General features: G+C 36.2%; 2 protein-coding genes and 1 long non-coding RNA gene across 3 annotated transcripts; 2 read left to right on the top strand and 1 right to left on the bottom strand.

Annotated features, from left to right (window-relative positions):
- Nucleotides 1-3,591: 3,591 nt before the first annotated feature.
- Nucleotides 3,592-7,795, top strand: LOC126584653 (uncharacterized). The gene is made up of 6 exons (XM_050248990.1): nt 3,592-4,013; nt 4,725-4,960; nt 5,046-5,304; nt 6,761-6,940; nt 7,042-7,197; nt 7,353-7,795. Exons 1-6 carry the CDS (start codon nt 3,987-3,989, stop codon nt 7,527-7,529), a joined length of 1,035 nt encoding a protein of 344 aa, XP_050104947.1. The 5' UTR covers nt 3,592-3,986; the 3' UTR covers nt 7,530-7,795.
- Nucleotides 7,796-11,070: 3,275 nt separating this feature from the next.
- LOC126584650 (polyadenylate-binding protein RBP47-like) lies at nt 11,071-16,955 on the top strand. The gene is made up of 6 exons (XM_050248987.1): nt 11,071-11,643; nt 12,661-13,141; nt 14,545-14,630; nt 14,705-14,835; nt 15,050-15,146; nt 16,589-16,955. The coding sequence occupies exons 1-6, from the start codon at nt 11,242-11,244 to the stop codon at nt 16,721-16,723; spliced, it is 1,332 nt and encodes a 443-aa protein (XP_050104944.1). The 5' UTR covers nt 11,071-11,241; the 3' UTR covers nt 16,724-16,955.
- A 1,909-nt stretch (nt 16,956-18,864) lies between these two features.
- On the bottom strand, nt 18,865-20,804 carry LOC126584659 (uncharacterized). Its single transcript, XR_007610056.1, has 4 exons — nt 20,638-20,804; nt 20,400-20,554; nt 19,973-20,039; nt 18,865-19,095 (listed from the first exon to the last, which is right to left on the bottom strand). It is a non-coding gene; the product is annotated as an uncharacterized LOC126584659 (long non-coding RNA).
- Nucleotides 20,805-22,389: the final 1,585 nt, after the last annotated feature.

Genomic DNA, 22,389 nt, shown 5'->3' with positions numbered 1-22,389 from the left:
AAATGCATTGCAAGCCTGCATCAAGAGTAGCAATGGTGCCTCAATTTTAATTAAATTGGAGCAATGGTCTCTTAACTAAAAATTTATTACTATTGGTCCCTCAACTTATCAAAATGTATAGCAATAGTCATTTTCATCAATTTCGTCAAAATAAGTTATGTTGGAATAACCATTTATATAATTAGGGTCTCTCAACTCATCAAAATGTGTAATTATGGTCATTTTCGTCAACTACGTCAAAATTTTTGTCAAACCAAGTTATGTTGGAAGGATCATTGCTACAATTGGATTAAAGTTAAGGGACCAATGGTAATAGATTTTTAGTTGAGGAACCATAACTGCACGTTTTGATGAGTTGAGAGACCAATGGTAATGGATTTTTAGTTGAGGGACTATTGCTACAATTTACTCAATAAATTTATAACTACCTACCAAACCTTGGGTTTAAAATGAAGAGTAAATTGTAGCAATGGTCTTTCAATTTTAATCAAAATTGGAGCAATTGTACCTTAACTAAAAATCAATTATCATTGATTTTATAGTTATTTTTGTCAACTTCGATAGAATTTTGTTGGAACGACCATTGCTACAATAAGGGTCCCTCAACTCATCAAAACGTATTGGAAGGACTATTGCTACAATTAGGTTAAAGTTGGGTTCAAGTTGTGGACAATTTCTCTAGTTGGATTAAAGTTGAAGGACTAATAGTAATGAATTTTTAGTTGAGGAACTATAGCTACACGTTTTGATGAGTTGATGGACCATTGCTACAATTTACTGAACTACTGAAAATATGCAAACACGTTGAATGCAATTTGGCATGAGCTGAAGCTAAATTTTGATATGAAGCATATAATTACTGATAAAACTAAAATATATTTTAACATTTTATATTGGAGTAGCAAGGATAAAACTAAGATGTTGATGCTGGTTGCTTAAATAAACTAAAAGAAGCTAAGCAGTTGGCAATTGAGATCGAGGAACCTAATATTTGTCCTAACGACCACAATGCATAGAAATTTGCGGTGCTCCATTGCACATATGCAGCAGGCTGTTAAGCATATTGAATCAGAGCCTTCTGTCTGCAAGGTCTCTGTTCAAAATACCCACCATACCTCGGTCTGCAACAACCTCCCTCTTCTGTCTCCAACCACACTTATCAGCATTCCTACTTTTGTGAATTTCGACGAAATTATTTCTTGATAGTTTGCGCCAGAGGTACAGGTTATCCTTCGAATCCTTCCTATAAGAAATTCAATTGAGTTATAGGTGCACTCTACGTCGGAGGCAGATTGTCTGCCCTCTTTTTCTCATACATTTTCCATCCCCTCCTATTTGTGCAGTCACGGTTAAGCCACATCAACATTTTATATTCTTATTGATTTTTGTTTTATTATCTCTATTAAAAAATTAATATAAAATGTTGACGTAGCTTAAACATGACCGCACAAATAGAAGGGGAATGGAAAGAACATGGGAAAGGGAGGGCGGACAATCTGCCTCCCTCTACGTTGTATCTTGATTGAGTTATAACAGCAATCACATTGATGGAATTTCGTATGTATGTTCAAGGGGAACCTTAATGCCTTAGTGCTCTTTTATCATTGAATTTTCTTTTCAAAATTACATCTCATTCAATCATGTTCCATTTTATAACTATTTGTATAACTTTGCCATCTTTTATGACGCCCCATGCTCATTCGACACTCTTATTTGAGTTTATATTGCTACATGACACCTGCACTTGTGTTTCGTGAACTTCCGTTCTCTACATTTTTCCTTCAGGAGTATGTTAGAGGTATAGAAAGACGAGAAAAAAATTCTCCAATTGAAATTCAATCGGATTCTATAAACTTCAAAATTGTACCTATTCATAGACATAAAGGTTAGCTTTGTGCACTAGGTACGACCTTTTTAAGATTGTCTTTCATTATTGAATGGTTCGTAGAACGAGTCAAAAAGTCATGGAATTCTCTTTAGCAATGTACTTCTGTTTCTAATGCTTCAGGCATAAGTTTTCGAATAAAGATAACGGTGGAGGCTTTTTTCAGCTTTATTCATGCCATTGTTGGTTCCAATGGTTTCTCAGCTTCTAGATAGTCAAGTGGAGCTTCACGTCTTGTACCCACATAAAGTAGTTTATGTAAGAAACTTCCATGTCAGCAAAATTGAACTTGTGATGGTCCGACAATCCACTGAATACAAAATTGTGTTTGGTGCTACGGGAAATAGAAACCTCCATAAGCATCAAAGTTGGAATATTCAAATTCCAAAACATGGTTTGGTTTAATTTGCATGAAAAGCTTCAGGTTTTACATGGATGTATTGTTTTATGAAAACTTCGGGTTTCAAAGACATTAATTCGAAACTTTAGGTTCGATTGATATGAACTTCCAATTAAAAAAAAATAATTTTACCTACAAGAACACAAGATACAATATACAACTAGCATAGTAAATTTGAGTTGCTTTAGAGACCAATGTGAGTAGCTTCGGGATTACAAAAAGATGTCAACGGTAAGATAAAAAATAAAATATTGGATCGTAATTTATGGAAAGTGGATTGTGGGGAAAAAGTATATTTTTTTTTGGTTGGATTTATGAACTGTAGGTCGCTAAATTAATCCATAGACCGAGTCTAAACAAGGGTCAGTTGTTGAAGTGTGGAAACAAGAAAACTAGTGGTTTAGGCCCATATTTGGGTTGGGTGGCTGCGAGCCAAGCAGAGAGAAGCCCATATTTGACCTTGGCCCGAAAGGAAGGGCACCCGAGCAGCAGCTGGGTGCAGGCCTGTGAGGAAAGGCGCCCTAATTTCAGTTGGGTGCGGGCGGAGGTGAGCAGCAGGCCCAGAAGGCAGCGGGTGGCCTGAAAGAAAGCCCATCAGACGTGGGTGTGGGTCCATCCGGAGACAGTCGACCCCGCCGCCGCCATGAATGGAGGTGTTCTCAGACAGAGGGGGCAACGAAGGTGTGACCCATGGGTTTCAAAAGGTCGGCGACGTCTCGAAAGACGAGGGTGAGGGTTATTTCGTGGCGGATGGGTCTAAAACCATTGAGATTCGATGACGTGATTTAGCTGGAATCTCGGTGTATGTCGTCTGAGACAATGAGATTTCTTCAAGGAGGTCGCGGACTCGCGGACTCAACTGCAGGTGAGTCAAAGAGTCTTAATCAAATGTTTAATAAAAGGTACGTACAAAAAGAGTGGGGGATTATTTCATGGTGAAAAAAGTAGTTTAATTTGATTTGTGCGCGGTTGCCTTAGCTCTCATAACTTTATTTTGCGGACAAATTTGTCTTTTCGTCATCTTTTAACTGATAAAAGAGAATTTTGTTAAGAAAAATGTTAAGGAGTTTAAATTTACAAATTAAATAATGCTTCACTGATAGTAATAGAAAAATTTACAAAATTTAATTTATAAACATAATTTAAATTAAACTAAAAACCAAATGATATTCTTTGCATTACCTTTTTGTTAATAGGTAGTTTAGATTAAATGAAAAAAAAAAACCAAAACTTTTAATCAACTCGAATAATAATTAAAGACATTTTCCGGTCGGGAAACAGCACCAACTGGCAACTACGGGGAAATCGTCAAACATTAATGTCGTTCTCTTTCCTTAATTAATGGGCGCAGAAGGTCAGGCAAACGACGCCGTTTCCACCGTCTACTGCAGAAAAGTACCAACAGGTCAAGAAACGATACGGTGAATAGAAAATCTCTGCAAAAATTCGAAAAGCGAAAAAAGAAACATACACATGAAAAAGCAGAGCAAGAGAGCGTGCAAGTGCAACGGCTCTCTGAGAGGCATCGAATCATAGTGTTCTTCACGAGAAAAAGCTCCAACCCCATCAAAATCTACAGATTTTACTCTCTCCTTCTTTCCTTTTTTTTTTGTTTGTGGGTTTGTGAATTAATGGCTGTTGTGGATTTTTGAGAAAAGTAAAGCAGGAGGAGGAATGCTTGCCTTTTGAGCTCCCATTACAATGGCTGATGATCCCTGTTCCTTCAAGGTTTGCTTTTACCGGCTCCTCCTTTCAAATTTTAACTGTTTTTTTTTTTTTTTTTGTATTTTTTTTCCTGGAATTTTAATTTTTTTGGGGTATTAGATTCTGACCCTTTTTTATTATTTTTAGGGGTTGCTTGTGAATTTCCCGATCTGGGTGTTGAATTTTTGACAGTTTGTTATCCTTATTTATTGGTTGCTTTTGGTCTGTGTATTCTAGCTCAGGCAAACCCAAATTTCCTTTTTAAATAGGAAAAGGGGTCTTAATCACACTATTATTTTACTTAATCACTGAATTAATAGCTCAGTAATGTCAATTTATGAATCCTGGGAATTTTTTTGGATCATTCCATTCATACCCATGTCGCTTGTTCATCAGATCGACTCAAAAGTTTGGAACTTTTTTAGGATTAATTACCCTTGTCGTGTTTTTAGTTTTAGGATTAATCTTAATTACACTATTGTTGTTTTACTTAACGACTGGGATTTAACTGCTTAGTCATGTGAATTTATGAATCCTGGAATTTTTTGGATCATTGCAATGTACCCATGTCATTTGTTCTTCCTGCCGACTTTACTGTTTATAAACTTCTGGGTAGCTCGATGTTGATCAGATTGACTTGTAAAGTTTGGACCTTTATTAGGACTAATTACCCATGTCGTTTTTATAATTTATTATTCAACCTTCGTTTTGCATTGCCTAATTCATGGAGTGCAGGATATATTTTTAATAAAGGCGCCAAAGAAATCTCCATTGGTGCTGCGGATGATTGTCGTGCTGTTTGCAATGGTCTGTGGTGTCTATATTTGCTCAATTTGTTTAAAGCAAGTCAGCACCCGCACCAAGTCCGGATTTTCAAGTGTTCAGGTGATTCAAAGGCCTTGTCCACATCCTGATGTTGAGCCGGAGGAACTTCGTTATATGCACTACCCAAAGCCCAATACTTATAGCAGGTATGCTACTGATCTGTTGGAGTTTCAAGTTTGGGGTCCATTTGAAATGCAATGATTTAGATTTTATTTTTTTTGTGGATAATAGGGCTGAGTGTGCGTGCAATCCTGTGCGATATTTCGCAATTTTGTCGATGCAGAGATCTGGGAGTGGGTGGTTTGAGACGCTATTGAATAATCATACTAACATAAGCTCAAATGGGGAGATTTTCTCTGTGAAAGTTAGGAGAAGCAATATTTCAACAATCGTTGAGACTTTGGACAAACTTTATAATCTAGATTGGTTGAGTAGTGCCTCAAAGAATGAATGCACCGCTGCAGTTGGCTTGAAGTGGATGCTTAATCAGGTCGGTGCTTTTGCATGCATTTTTTTTCAGTTTTTTATTTTTATTTTTTGCTTCTGTTAATTAGCTATTTCGTGGGTTTGTTGAGTGAGAGACATGGCATTTCAGTTGAGTATGTTTTACTCATTTTCGACAGGAAGTTTTCAGCCTAGCTTGTTGTTTTTTGACAGCCAGTTATTATTAGTAAAAGTAACACCAACGACTCAATTGCCCTATCATCTACCTATTTCATAAGTTGTTACAGTTACAGATACTATAGTAAAATGTATAGTTTCAAGTCCTTCCAGGAAGCTTGTGTTATAGTTTTGATATTAAATGCATATTCGTGGAGAGTGGTAAAGGGTATGTAGGATTGGATAGGGGAGTTTCTTTATGATCTTCTAGGGTCATCGATGATCGGGAAGTATGATGCTCTTAATGACGATCGTGCACATATTTCATGTGTATCTCACCGGTGGCTAGTAGGACGGGTTTAGAGATGGCTGAATTTAGACAGTGCAATTTTCTGGATAACTGCTAAGCTTGAAGTTTGCTTCAATGTGGACTCTCTACAAATATTCTGCACTGCTGCTAAGCTTGAACTTTATATGCTAAATGTGTAGCACTTCGGAGTTAAGTTGCTTCCACGAAATTTATACGTTAGAAGAAGTTGATATTAATGGTACTCAATGCTTTGTTTAGATTATGTATAGATGCATGAATGCTCAACACTCGTATTTTAGAGAGGTAGGCAGCCCTATTATCATCATAAACTGCCTGTCCTGACTGCAACCGATGTGCCTATTAGGAAGCCAGCCTTCAAGTAACCTAATTTGGGGTATCAAAGGGATAATACAATTTAAATTAGCAAGAAGCTTACAGATTTCATGGCAACTGATGGATCTAGATATTGTTCATCACATTGTTCCATTTCATTGAGAGAAGCATGTCCTCCAAGTAATGACGACCTTTTGTTTGGAAGTGTAGGACTATCTCACTGTAAAAAAGGTCGTACCCAGTGCACAAGGCTCCCGCTTTACGCAGGGTCTGGGAGAGGTGAATGTCGGCTAGCCTTACCCCCATTTATGGAGAGGCTGCTCCCAAGACTATCTCACTGTAACCGAAGAATTATTGTTAGCGAAGGGGGTTGAGCTGAGTAACATTTCAAGCTTGCTTGGTATGATAGTTAAATGGATGCAAGTCTTGGTCGGAAAGAAATTTGATATGAACTGGGATTTGGGTTAAGTTAGAATGTCCATCTTGTAATTTAATTTGGTCCATTGAAATGTCCATCCAAATTTGTTTCTCATTAGCAATTGGCCTGAAACTCATTATTTATCTTTACTTTTGTATTCGATTCCTTGCTCTAGGTAGAATTTGACGCGTAAGTTAGCTCATGAGACAATTTATTGTGTTTTTCTCTGCATTTTCTTGTTTTATGCACGGACCAGCGAATTAAATATTGCAACAATTTATGCAGGGCTTGATACAGCATCATGAAGAAATAGTAGAGTACTTCAATACACGAGGTGTTTCTGCTATCTTTCTCTTTCGGAGAAACCTGTTACGGAGGATGATCTCTGTGCTTGCAAACTTGTATGACCGAGATAATAAGCTGCTGAATGGGACCCACAAGTCTCATGTTCATTCTCCTCACGAGGTCTGTCTCTCCCTCCCTCGTATGCATGCTTTCTACGTAAATGTCAATTGCTTGTTTCTTTTTGACTTGACATACAGACTCATTACATGTTCTGGGTGCAGGCAGAGATACTTGCAAAATACAAGCCTATAATCAATGCAACTTTGCTGATACCCAACCTGAAGCAAGTAGAGGATACAAGTACGAAAGCTTTGGAATATTTCAAGAGCACCCGGCATATTATCCTATTCTATGAGGATATCGTAAAAAACCGCACTGTAAGAGAACCATATGAACGCTAAACTGATATTTCCTCTTGTTGTTGCGATAAATTATTACGTGTGTACCAGTAGTATTTTTGTCAGCACCCTGATAAAAGGGTAGAAAAGAAAGAAAACCAATCTCTGAAAGTTTCAATTTTGTATGTTTGCAGAAATTGCTTGACGTTCAAGATTTTCTCAAGGTTCCAAAAAGGGATTTAAAGAGCCGCCAGGTGAAGATACACAAAGGTAACTTATCTAGTCAGATTGAGAATTGGGGTGATGTCCGAAAGACACTTACGGGAACACAGTATGAAAGGTTCCTCAGTGTGGATTATCGAAGAAGGTAAACAGCAGTGAGGCGATGTATATACCGCTTTATTCTTTTTAACATTTTTGTTTTCGTCTTTCGTCTTCAACTGCCGAAGCCAACAGGTTACGCCTCCCTGTTGAAATTTTGGGAAATTTTGGTTATAGCTTCTGTCACTCGATTTTTGTTTCTTCTCTGCCACTCTTTTAATATTCAATTGATTCTTTATCCTCTCCTTGTTTACGAGAAATATCGTTGTTGTATTTGAGCTAAATCAATAGAAAAAGTTGCTGTTTCACCTTGCAATTGTTTTGTCTGTGTACTTCATTTTCTTTATGAAACCATATGGAAATCTTTGAAATTTTAAAAATGCAGTTTGTACTACAGATCGCCGGCCGCCTGAGTCGCCATGGAGGGAGCCTCACGCTGTGGTGGTTCTCTTGCAACTTTAAGGGCTGCCAAAACCAAATGTTTAGCCTATTGGGGGCTCGGTTGAGAAGAACTTGCATACAACTGGGTTTGCTAAAATGACAGTATCTCAAACTAATCACATGATGTCATGTAAGAAAATTAAAACAACACATGATGGATGGATGGCCTCACTTGGCAGTTTAGAGTACTGTAGATTTGGCATTTCAGTTGTACGTAAGTTTCTTTAAAAAGAGGAGTAAATTGCCCATTTCTCCCATTTGAACTTTCACCTAACTTTCAATTTACCCCCCTAAACTTTTAAATTGGAAAATCAAGAACTAAAACTAATTTTTTTTTGGCCGATTTATCCTATCTTTAGTTTTTCATAGATTCCATCCAAATTAACGTTAACTCTTATCACGTGCACACCACGCGACTCTTCTTTGAGAACAAAAACGTTACTTTGCTAAACTTTTAGACACAAAAGCTATAGAATTACATAGATTTGCACGGGTCGACATTTTAGAAATTTAGGGTTTTCAATTATTTTAAAGATTGAAGCGACCAAATTACCCTCATATGTTGTGCATATGTTTTCATTTAACAAAAATTTGGTGGAATAAATGAAAAACTAACAACAGGGAAAAACGACAAAATATTAGTTTAAGTCCTTAATTTTTAATTAAAAAATTTAGAGGGAAATCAAAAGCTAAGTTGAAATTCAGAGATGAAATCGGCAGTTTAGGGTAACTTGTGTTTGTTTTACAAGTGTACTAGCCTTCATGCGCATGTGCAGAAGGTATTTTTTGAATCACGGTCTGCTACATGTGACTTGCACGTTTTAAATGTATTTATATGCATAAATTGGCAAAAGGAAAGTCAAATATTTGAAATAAATGAATAATTTTATATCCTGCTAGAAGAAACTCCTCATAAACCAATAAAAGCAGTTAAATTCACATAATAAAATTGGGTTTTTATAGAATTTACATTAAGAATAGAGAAAATAATATTTAATAAACAATTGATTGAATCATATTATTACTAGCCCATTATGAGACTAAGCCCACCCTCCATCTTAGTGTAGATAATATCGTTCGTTAAAAAAAAAACCAATCATTTGACAATTAATTTAATCACATTATTATCCTCGTGCGAATAGACTTTTTTTTATAAACGGCATTTCACACCTCTTAAGATGTTTTGAACGTGTTTAAAAATAGAGAAAATAATATTTAATAAACAACCTTGAATCACATTATTGCTAACCTATTATGAGGCTAAGCCTATCCCTTCCTCCTTAGTGTGTAGATAATACCGTTTGTAAAAAATAAAGTAAAAATAAAAAAATCCTTTGACAACTTATTTAATCACATTATTATCCGTGTGCGAAATACTTTTTTTATAATCGGCATTACACGCCTCTTAAGATGTTTTGAACGTGCTTAAAAATAGAGAAATTGAATTACATTATTACTAACCTATTATGAGGTATTAATTAAAAAAAATGTACCAAAAAATTAATTATTAAAAAGCACTGTTAAAAAGATGAAAATGCCCCTATCATATTTGATGCATTATTTTGGGTGTCTTTGAAATTTTTTGTCTTGAGGGTATTTTTGTTCAAATATTTTGTTTAAACTTGGTAATACCAAAATCACTGTTTACCTTTTGTGTTGGTTTTATATATTAGATAGTTTGTCTGGTGGGGTAGGACATCTTGGATCTTTGACCGGACGGTATAGGCTGGTCAAAGATATGCAATCCGGCACACGAAACGAGCGCGTACGACCGCGCTTTCATCCCTCTATGTCGGCTGCCCTATTGTTAACCGTTAGATGTAACTCGCGTCAATTGTGGGACCCAATTTGGGTTGCCTGTTTTGGCCAGATAAGGACAAAAATTCAAGTCACCTCCCCTCCATTTTCCAAAATTCCACTTTTAAACCCCCAAAGCTTGAATCTGCAAAAGGACCACAGTCCCATCTTTTTTTGTTACAAATTCCACCCTTCTTCTTAAGGGACAGGCCATAAATTTATTTTCATACATGTTTTTAGCTATAAATAACTTCAAAAGTGGCTATGTACGCAGTTTGCATGTAGTTTTTCATGGCTATATTTGACAAAAATTAAAGAGAATTCCTCTGAAAGGGAAAGAATAGGAATTTGGAATTGGATTTGAGGATCTTAATTTTTTTTTTGTTTGGCAAAATTTGTTTGGTTCAACCCTTGTGGGCTAATTAAGTAATAATTTCAATGTAGGATCATTAAGATCCACACATTTGACCATTTGGTTCACTGTTCACGATCATATAACTTAATTGGCGTTGAGCATGACTATTACAATACATGTATTGAATGAGTGCAATTTATTCTACCCGGCTCATGAATTTCAAAAATTTAATTTATCTTATTACTTGTATTATGATGGCAAATGCTCGGCATTTCACAAATTAAGGGTTGTGAGCAAATATATTCTCGATAGAATCATGCCAATCCCTTTACATAATTTGGATAATACATCCAAGTCTATTAAAACAAATATTTGAGTTGAGTGTATTACGATTTGATAGCAAATTTGGTCGTCAGCGAAACATTACCACCACGTTAAGTGTCACTTGGATGAATATAATTTAATCTACCATCATTAGGTTCATGCCAAGTCGTTGACTTACTGGAGTAGCTTAATTAGCCAAAATAAAACGACAAATTAAGTGAAAATTTGATAACATGCAATCCAGCTCACCCAAGCACCACTTAGCATCCACTCATGAAAAGAGTTTTCAGCGTGTCCATCTTTTAGTGCGCCCTATGCACCGCGAACACACTTAAAAATCCTTGCACTCCCATCTTGTTCATGTCCGGAGTAAGATTTTTCCTCTCTTATTGCCATCTATTTCTCTCTCATTTTCTCACGTTTTTCTTTTTATCTTTTCCTTTCTATAAAAATTTAAACAGAATATTGACTCTTAATCTAACCGTTTAAATATAAAGGAAATGAACTAAGAGATTAGAAGGACAGAAAATCCTACCCCATCACGGACGGCAACGTGATTTTACGGACGTGGCAAACGAGGTCTCATCTTAAAAAAAAAGAAAATACACCTACAAAAATGAAATAAACAAAAAATGTAAATGAGAAGCAATAATCCCTTTAAAACCCCATTCGTCACTTCAAACCCTCCCTCTTTTGCTTCCGCGCCGCCCTCGCCTCCCTCTCTCTCTAGCTTCAAGCCTCCCTCTCTGCTCTCTCTCCTCAGATCTCACAGAACACACAGAACCAAGAATTCTAGAGAGAGAGGTGCAGAGAGAAGAGAAGATCACAAGCTCGGAACTTCATACATGGCCCAGCAATCCAACGGCGGCAGCGATCTGGGCACTCCGCAGCACCAGCAGCAACAACAGCAGCACCAGCAGCAGCAATGGATGCACCAGCAGCAATGGATGGCCATGCAGTACCCGGCGGCGGCGATGGCGATGATGCAGCAGCAGATGATGGTGTACCCGCAGCATTACATGCCTTACGGGGCGGCTCCTCATCATCCTCACCCCAATCCGTACCAGCAGCAGCCTCAGGCTGTGGCGTATCAGCAGCAACAGCAGCCGCCGAAGCAGCTGCAGCAGCAGCAGTCGCCGTCACAAAAACAGGGGCCCAACGACGAGGTCAGGACCATCTGGGTTGGCGACCTTCATCATTGGATGGACGAGACTTACCTTCACGGATGCTTTGCGCACACTGGACAGGTTAGCTTTTAGCTTCAGTGGATTTCATGGACATAGTTACAGCTCTATGATTGATTGGAGGTTGATGATTTCTTTTGTGATTGTTTGTTGTGTGATTGCCCTAGTGGTTTCTTTTATGATTGTATGCTGTGGGATAGTCATAGTGTATCCTAGCTTGTCTTTGCGGTTTTTCGGTAGTCGGAAATGGAACGCCGATTGAAAGAGTAAGATTAACACTAACCACCCACTTCGAAAATCGCTCTTGGTACATCAAGATGCGTATACCTAGATAGAAATTGAGTATGTTCAGTGGAGAGGTCTGCTTCTTTACTGGCTATGTTGGGTCAACTCTGTTTATTGTAGATTGGCGGCTAGTTCAGCTTATAGTAGTATCCTACGACCAAACAGCGGTATATATGGTCTATGAATACTGTTGAATATGTGGGATTTCTAGCAACAGTTTCTTGTTGAATATAATGACCATAGCTTAACAAATTAAATGCAAACCCCTCCTTGAGTGGCTATCGTCTTTTTCCGATAGAGGGGGGATCAATAGCAGTTGATCCACTCCCATTTTGTAGTAGTGTTACGGCGATGCCCATTCTACTCCAAACCATTCATGTGGTGTGAAACTCTTTTTCCATGTTTTGATTACTTTTGTCTTTACTTTAGGTAGTTTACATGTCTTCTGTCAACTATTGGGAAACCAAAATTTTTGCTTTGAACTTCGTATATGTCAATTTTCAATTATTGCAGAGCCAAAATCCTTGTTTGAATGCTATTTTGGGCATCCGATCATCTGGTAGTTATATTTGATACGGATAAGTAAGCTTCTGTTTCCAGCCTGTCATCCTCCCCTGCTAAATTGGGGTCAAGTGAATGATAGTGATTATTGGGCACTTGGGATGTTTTTTAATTGTGTAGTTATCTCATGTTGCTTTTGCGGCCTCTTGTTTAGTATTGCCAAATATTTGACAAAATGCTGTTGTCAAGTACTTTGCTGCTAACTATGTGCTTTTGGTGTCACGAACTTTGCAGGTTTCCTCAATTAAGGTAATACGCAATAAGCAAACTGGTCAGTCAGAGGGATATGGATTCGTTGAGTTCTATTCACGGGAAGCAGCTGAGGAAGTTTTGCAGAACTATAACGGAACTGCAATGCCAAATACAGAGCAGCCTTTTCGTTTAAACTGGGCAACCTTCAGTGCTGGTGATAGACGAGCAGACACTAGTGCTGATCTATCTATCTTTGTAGGAGATTTGGCTACAGATGTCACTGACACTATGTTGCAGGAGACTTTTTCTAGTAGATATTCATCTGTTAAGGGAGCGAAAGTTGTTCTAGATGCAAATACTGGACGTTCAAAAGGTTATGGTTTTGTTAGGTTTGGTGATGAAAATGAGAGGTCAAGGGCTATTGCCGAAATGAATGGTGCGTATTGTTCGAGCAGGGCCATGCGCATCGGTGTTGCAACACCCAAAAAAGCACCTGCATATCAACAACAGTATTCTTCACAAGGTATGATATAATGCCCTCCGGATTTTTTGTTTTTTGCTTCATATTGGTTTCTTCTGCCCTTCTTTATGAATATATGTCTCCGTCGAAAGTCCGCTCATTTTTGTCTATGCACTTTTGATAACAAGTCTAGCTTGCTTATTATTTACATAATTGTAATTGCTCATGCTCCGAAATTCCCTTTTTCTTTCTTTCTATGTTCTGTACTTTTTCTCTATGATCATTTAATGTCAGTTGTATCTATCTGCTCGTTTTGTGATGTAAGATGATATGTTAGATGGTTTTAGATAAGAGTTGGAGAGTGGTTCAGAAAAAAAATTGTAAGTGAGTTATCGGCAGCATCATTGCCTATTCTTGTCTATATTTGTTGCACTTTTTAATTCTTTCTCCAGCATCTTTTATTAGAGAGCTTCTCTAATTCTACTACAGCAATGGTAGTACAAATCATCATCATTACTTCAATTGTTGGAGGCATGGCGGTTCATGTGGCTTTGTGTTTTTAGATTGCCTGTTTAATACTCAAGCCATGAGTGAATTTTATAAGTTTTAGTTTTTTTGGATTATTTGTTTTCTTTGCTTCCTATTTCGTGGTCTTATCCCTTTGGTTCTGGATTTTGTTTTGAGAGTTTTATAGGGTCGTTTCCTGCATCGTAAATTCTTTTCATAGATACCAAATCTATAATGTACGGGTTGTCACTGATACTAACATCTTCAAAAGAAAGTTTCAATTACAATTAAACATTTTTAGGAATTTATTTTCCTATCAATTGATTTCAAAACACTAACGTTTGTTCTCCTCCCCTGGAAACTTTCATTTCAAACTGCACAGGAATTTTTATTATATTATGTTTTTCTATTACTATTTTATCCTTTTTCAGCATCTCTCTTAACTGCTTTTTTGGGGAAACCACTAACAATTAGTCATTTAATTTCTGACATAAGGTATGTACGTACTGGTGGTTTCATATGCTGAGTACTTTTTCCTATCTTTGCAAATTGTCTTCACGAAGTTCGGTAATCTTTAGAAGTTTAGATGATATCCCGCCTGAAATTTTCAAATCTTTAATTTAGTAGAGTTGCTATTCAAAGTGAGAAGTTAAGCTTATGCCATCTCACATGCACTGTTAGTATTTTTCTTTGCATCAGAAAGAGTAGGTTTCCACCAAGCTAGTTGGATTTTTACTTATAATGCCATTAGGTTTGAACCTGCTATGGCACTCTGTGCCAAACAAATCCACTGTTGCACTTGCCCCCATCTGAAAGGAAATAAAAGATAAGAAGCCTGGATCCGCTCCTAGAATCAATCATAAGTTCTAGCTTATTGTTGGAAAATGCAGCTTTCTACTTTAACATGTTGTGTATTTCGAGTGGGACTAAATGTATTACCTTTTTTTCCCTTGACTTAGCATTGGTATTGGCTGGTGGTGGACATGCATCAAATGGTGCCGTCGCCCAAGGTTCCCAGTTTGACAGTGAGCCTAATAACACAACTGTAAGTTTGTGTCTTCTTTCCCGTTAAAAGTATCATTAACCTTGTATAGCTCTTTAATCTATCAATTTTTGTAGATATTTGTTGGAGGGCTTGATTCTGAGGTCAATGATGAAGACCTCCGGCAGCCTTTTTCTCATTTTGGTGAAGTTGTCTCTGTGAAAATACCAGTTGGAAAAGCGTGTGGTTTTGTTCAGTTTGCTAATAGGTACTCTTATTTAAGATATATGGGTCCTAATATCTTGTTATTTGGAAATAAAGCTGCAATGTCAATATCAATGTTAAAATGATTTATTAAACAATAAACTGTATATAAGAAATACAATCAAAATTTTTAGAAGACTGAAGGAGGTAGGTAGTAATCTTATTTCTTGGAACCATCAACCATGTAACGGACTACCTAATATTGTTTCGGTTTGCAGGAAGGATGCTGAGAACGCAATACAGATGCTGAATGGAACGGTTATTGGCAAGCAAACAGTTCGACTTTCTTGGGGTCGCAGTCAGGGGAACAAGCAGGTAATACTTGGTGATTTATTTCATTTAATTGCCTGCTGACTATCAGGCTATGTAACACTCAGAAATCTATCTCTGAATATCACCTGTATTTCTCTTGGCATTTGTCTGGTTTGATCTTTATTGTGCTCTACAACATAGTACGGCAACACATAATCTCGCGCCCCTACCCCCTTCTCTTCTTGCACTCCAAAATGATCCCAACGTCAGCAACATTAGAGTACCACAATTATGCCCCATCCTTTGGTAAAGTTGCACCATTTTCGCACTTTCTTGACCCCACCCCTATAGCCTAGAACCTAACCTGTCTTAGAGTTGATGAATTGTCCCCTAGGGTAATTCTCTCTCTCACCCAGTTGTAATTTTTCTCATTATTGACTAGAGTAAACTGTCGGTTTACCCCCTGAACTTTCACCTCACTTTCGATTTCCCCCCTGAACTTTTCCATTGGAAAATTAAGGACTCAAACTAATTTTTTTAGCCAATTTGCCCCCTACCGTTAGTTTTTCATATATTCCATCCATATTTCCGTTAAGTGAGACCATGTGCACAACATGTGAGGGTAGTTAAGTCATTTCACTCTTAAAAATGATTAAAAAACTAAAAATAATAAAAAAAGCAAAACTTTCCCTCTATTTTTTCCCGCTAATTCCTATCCTCGATTTTATTTTTGCCTCTTCCTATGCATGAGAAATGACATATGGTGTTATTGTCTACCATTTTTATTTTCTCTAACAAATTAATAATTTGACAAATGCTAATGGTGCTATTGTCTCCAAAGCAGTGCATTAATATAAGAAACCCTAGTCTTTTTTATGGACATGTTTCTTATATTAATGCACTGCTTTGGAGACAATAACACCATAAGCATTTGTCAAATTATTAATTTGTTAGAGAAAATAAAAATGGTAGTACATGCTTCAAAAAAAAGATTAACTTAGCTACTTATGAAGACAATAACACCATATGTTATTTCTCATGCATAGGAATGAGAGGGAAAATTAAAATTGAGGATAGGAATTAGCGGGAAAAAATAGAGGGAAAATTATTATTATTATTTATTTTCAGTTTTTAATCATTTTTAAATTGAAATGACTTAACTATCCTCACATGTTATGCACATGGTCTCACTTAACGGAAATATGGATGGAATATATGAAAAACTAACGGTAGGGGGCAAATTGGCTAAAAAAATTAGTTTGAGTCCTTAATTTTCCAATAGAAAAGTTCAGGGGGGAAATCGAAAGTGAGGTGAAAGTTCAGGGGGTAAACCGACAGTTTACCCTTATTGACTACATGTGTTTTTGCATAACTCTTTAAGCTAAAATCAATTGACTCAATATTGGTAATAAAGCAAAACGTTGTGTATATAATATTGGTAGTAAAACAAAACATAAATAAATATTTAAATAAAATCATAACTGCTCCAACATGTGTTTTTGCAGTGGAGGTCGGATTCAAGTAACCAGTGGAATGGAGCACACTACGGAGGACAGGGTTATGGCGGGTATGGACATGCTGTGCCACAGGGTGAGGACCTGAGCATGCACACCGCAGCTGCGGTTAACGGGGCTTCTTAACAGGGCTGTCGCAGTTGCCAACAGCGTGTAAACTGAACTTACAAAAGTGGCATTTTAGATAATAGTTTATCAGTGCCTTTAATTGAAGTAGGGTTGATTTAGCAGCCCGTTTAGCTAAATATGTAATGTGAGGAATTTTTGATACCGGATTTAGCAGCCCATGTGTGAGATGAATACTTGTGTCTATGCCTGACAATCTTCGAATCAACAGGAATTCTTTTGACCCGGAAAATACGTTTATACCGATGTGATATGGTATTTAGTGTTTAGGTTTTATACTTGTGCACTAGCGTTTGAGAAGACATCCAACGAGGTCTGGGTATCCCGTCCACCATCTTCTCTGGTTCGAAAAATACATTGCGACAATAGTTGTTCTCTCGTTTGAGAAGACGTGTTGTATAATATTATGTTTATCATTTTTAATATGTCAGTGTATAATTAAATATAAAAACTATGAATAAAATACAACAAAAACTAACAATAAACATGACACAAATACAAAACTTAATTACAAAGTTCATAATTCCAGTAAATAACCATAACAAAAATCCAAATATTTCAAAACTTTTTTTATTGAAATAAGGTTTTTTTTTTTTTTTTTTGTGTGTCCACACTATACTCTGTCCTGTGTGCGAATGCGAATATGAAAGAGTAGCCATTGACCATATATTATGTAGCTGAACTTACAAATAATTTTTTGTCCTTTGCCAAATTGGGTGACTTTTGATATATTACAATTTTATATTTGCTGTTATGTTCGTGCACTAATCATCAATGGTAGACTTATACCATGGAAACTAGTTAAATACGAGGAAAATTATGCAAATGCAACGACTTAAGGGGTACTTATGTTTTTTTTTTTTTTTTTGTCAAATGATAGATTTTGTTCGATTAGATGTTTGATCAGCCATCGACGGGATTCGAACTCACGCCGTCATGCAAGAGCTCAACATATTTCCACCACTGTTGTAAATGGTCACTTACTTATGGATAATGTACTTTAAAATGGTAGCCTAAAAAACTTGATTATCAAATTGCATAAACATCTATCCACATTTTTCTTGAGTTCAGTAACAATGTGTGTGTGTGTGTGTATTCAACTGAGCTATAGATACTTTGCATACATATAAGAATTTAACTTGTATACTCTTAAACTATCAATTTGAATTAACCTAACAATTAATATTACAAGTTAATCTGTTTGGCAAGAGAATATTTCATAACAATTATTAATGCAGTAATTCTACTTTGCTACGAAATTTGATATTATTTGTTATTCCATTGGCAGTCTCAAGGGTGGGTCCTCGACTACTGACTCGCTGGTTGATGATATTAAAGCACGTTTGAGGGGGTTTGAATCCTCAAGAGTCAATCATGTTCGTAGATCTACCAATATAACGGCTCATCGAATAACCACGTTGGTTTTGATTTTCAATCTTACTTATTATTGGTTTGAGGAACCTCCCAAGTAAATCCAAGAGATTTCATTAAAATCTTATCTACTTTCACAATATTATGAATAAAACCACTACCGCTGCTCTTAAAAAAATCGCATATAACTTAACAAAGTTTAGTGGTTCAGTTTTGATAGCATGACAGTCCAACTTGTCGTTAATAATAAAATAATCCTCCTAAGAAAACAAAAGAGTGCCTGAACAAAAAGACGACCGGCCACAAGTAACATGTCATTTGAGAGCAATTTTTCAAATATTATATAATGTGTGTGAGAACTATTTTAATTAAAGAGTGTGATTAGTTTTATATTTTAAAATAAAAATCAGTTATGAAAAATGGGACACCAATGAGCATTTTTTTAATGGTGGCATTTTTTTATTTTAATATATTACACAATATTGTTTGTCATTATATTGCAAATATTGTGGATTAAAAGTAAGGAGTAAAATAGGAAAAATGAAGGTATGATTGTCATTTGGAGAAAGAGGTTGACACGACCTCTTTTTTTATAATTTTAAAATAAAAACCAGTTATGAAAAATAGGACAATAATGGAGCAGTTTTCTTCTAACGGTGGCGTGTTTTTTATTTTAATATATTACATAATACTGACACACCCCGACCGATATCAAGGCATGCTGGGCGTCACGTGTAAGTGACGTAGCCATGTGCACAATGCGGAAGCGATAAAGATAAGAAATATACGAATAATCAAAAACCAAATTACTAGAGTGCACTACTAAACAGGAAGTGATAGGAGTTAGTTACAACAGTAAACACTCCTAATCAGAGCATAAGTCTAGGTGCAGTCCAGTAAGACAAGTACTAGTTATACAGTACCAGGAATGTCCTACTATTATTTAGATAAGTCAAAACAGCCGACGTCTTCGAGCCACCAACAGCAAGCTTACTTAAAACCTAGAAGGGTGCAAAACAGAAAACGTGAGTGGACAAAAACAAATGTTTTACAAATTCATTTCATTTATCAACATAGCTAACCCCTCTCTGTAAAACATGTATAATTTTTTCCAAAATCAGAATATAAGTATATACATAAATGAATATGTAAATATATCAATTCAAATCATACTTCGCATAATCATAAACATATGTATGCCATGCCAAAAATATAACAAAGTAAACAATTCAGGTAAGAGTAAATTCATAGAAATATGCTATGTTAGCCGGAACCCCTATGGTGGTCTGTACGGCTGAATTCATAGCTCAAAAGTCAATCTAGCCAGAGTCATTACAATGACGTATACGGCAATAAACTGCACATAAGTTGGAACCACTAACAAAAGGTTTGTACCACAAGATTAGGTGTAATATAATTATGCTCAATTTTACTCTCTCATAATAGCCGGGCGATAAATCGCTAGTCACCTACGAGTCGAAACCATAAATAAGGTATGTACGACAAGACTGTGCACTTAAGTTGGATCCAATATGAGCATATAGTGCGGGAAGTGACGTAAATAAACAAGCATGTACTTCATATCTTTGGCTAATTCACAATCACCCTAGGTGCAGTTTTATGAGCTCAACATTACTCAATCACATATCACATCATTGATGATTCACATAACCATACATAACTTACCTGAACTTACATGTGCGTCCACAACACCACATTTATATATATATATATATATATATATATGCAACCATGAAATGCATATTTAAAATATAAAAGCATTTGACATATTATTTCAAAGCATACTTTCCTTAAAAATGCATTTCTGGGAAATATATCAAGTATATAAATATATACTGAAAATAAAAGCCCACTCACTCGTATGTCGACGAGTCGAAACCCCCAAGTCGCCCGTGGATACGTTCGTCCTTGGGATAAGTCTCACCTATATGCGAATTAACTATAAAAACGTTATTTTAAAGCACATACACAAAACTAGCTAATAACTTCTCATACAAAGCTCAATTTTGGTATTTGAATATAGCAACGCGACCTACACAACCTCACGAATATCGTGAAATTTTTAGAATAATTTTTCAGTGGCTCACGCGCCCTCACGCGCTAGGGAGGGCACGGTCTCACGCGCCATCACACGCATCACCTTCAACCTCCGGACGCCGGAACAGTGTCACTGGAGCCAGTTTCTGGGTAGACTTGCAACTGCCTCTTTCTCGCTCGTTTTTGCACAATTTTTTACAAAATTTTCACCAGAATGTCATAAATCATGAGAGGAAGAAGGTTATACCTCTTGGGAGCTTCAAATCCCTCGAAAACTCGTCGGGAGAATCCTACCAAAACCGGCCACCTTCGAACCCCATGATCCCGACGTCAAAACCGAGCTAACGAAGCACTCCGAGCTTCGTGAGAATCTCCTAAAGCTCGCTGTGAGCTTGGATTGTCCTAAAACATAACCATTCAAAAGTTCGTGAATAGTGCTTAACTCGGAGCTTGAGTTTTCAACGTTATATCGAACGAGTTCTTACTTGAAATTGGTACCTTTGAACTCGTATGGTCCTCACGAACAAAATGGTACCATTTTCTTCCTCGATCTGTGAAGATTTGGATTGGTTCAAGGTTGTCCGTATGGAGGAGAGGGAAGAGAGAGTGAGTCCGAGAAAGAGTACGGGAGAGAAGAAAGAGAAATGGTATGGATGTGTGTGTGTGTGGTTCCAAAATGTACACCAATCAAAACTCTTTAATCTTTTAGTTCTAATTGGGTCAAATTAGTTAGGGATAGAACTAATTGACCCAATTTATTAACCCAAAATACAAACGCACACCCGACGGTCAAGGTTAAATTCGTCTTTTCACAACCACGATAATTATTTCTCGAGACGGGCTGTAACAATGTTGTTTTGTCATTATATTGTAAATATTGTGGATTAAAAGTAAGGAGTAAAATAGAAAAATTAGAGGCATGATTATCATTTTGAGAGAGAGGTTGACAAGGCCTCTTTTCTTATAATTTTAAAACAAAACCGGTAATGAAACATGGGACAATAGGCAGTTTTCTTCTAACGGTGGCATGTTTTTTATTTTAATATATTACATAATTATGTTTTGTCAAATTTTTTTATTTTGAGAGCACTATTTTGTCATTATATTGTAAATATTATGGATTAAAAGTACGGAGTAAAATAGGAAAAGTGAAGCATCATTGTTATTGGGGTGTGATATCCACACACTCCGTTTTACTTCTCACATACCTTTTTAATTTTCAGTCATCGGATCGGATGAATTGAAGAAGATCAACGGATAGAAATTATCAGGGGTGTGTGAGAAGTAAAATGGGGTGTGTGGATAACACATCCCTTGTTATTTTGAGAAAGAGATTGACAAGATGTTTTTTGTATAATTTTAAAACAAAAACCAGTTATGAAAAATAGGGCAATAATAGAGTAGTTTTCTTCTAATGGTGGCATGTTTTTTTATTTTATATATTACCTAATACTGTTTTGCCATTATATTGTAAATATTGTGGATTAAAAGTAAGGAATAAAATAGAAAAATTGGAGGCATGATTGTCATTTTGAGAAAGAGGTGGACAAGGCCTCTTTCTTATAATTTTAAAACAAACCCAGTAATGAAAAAGGGGACAATAGGCAGTTTTCTTCAAACAGTAGCATGTTTTTTTATTTTAATATATTACTTAATACTGTTTTGTCAATTTTTTTTTTAGCACTATTTTTTCATTATATTGTAAATATTGTGGATTGAAAGTACAGAGTAAAATAGGAAAAGTGAAAGGCATGATTGTTATTTTGAAAAAGATGTTGACAAGATGTCTTTTCTTATAATTTTAAAATAAAAACCGGTTATGAAAAATAGGACAATAATGACGTAGTTTTCTTCTAATGGCGGCATTTTTTTATTTTATATATTACCTAATATTGTTTTGTCATTATATTGTAAATATTGTGTATTAAAAGTAGAGACATGATTGTCATTTGAGAAGGAGGTTTACAAGGCATCTTTCTTATAATTTTAAAACAAAAACCAGTTATGAAAAATAGGACAATAATGGCGTAGTTTTCTTCTAATGGTAGCATTTTTTTTATTTTATATATTACCTAATACTGTTTTATCATTATATTGTAAATATTGTGTATTAAAAGTAGAGACATGATTGTCATTTGAGAAGGAAGTTTACAAGGCATCTTTTGAAGAAAATTTTGTGAAAAACATGTTCATTTGAGCAACATCTATAGCATGCAATTAACAAATTAAAGGCGGAA

Source organism: Malus sylvestris, chromosome 10 (genome assembly GCF_916048215.2).
Source record: "Malus sylvestris chromosome 10, drMalSylv7.2, whole genome shotgun sequence".
In the NCBI taxonomy this organism is placed as follows: domain Eukaryota; kingdom Viridiplantae; phylum Streptophyta; class Magnoliopsida; order Rosales; family Rosaceae; genus Malus; species Malus sylvestris.
The sequence above is the reverse complement of the archived record's forward strand: the minus strand, read 5'-3'. Positions and strand labels throughout refer to the sequence as shown.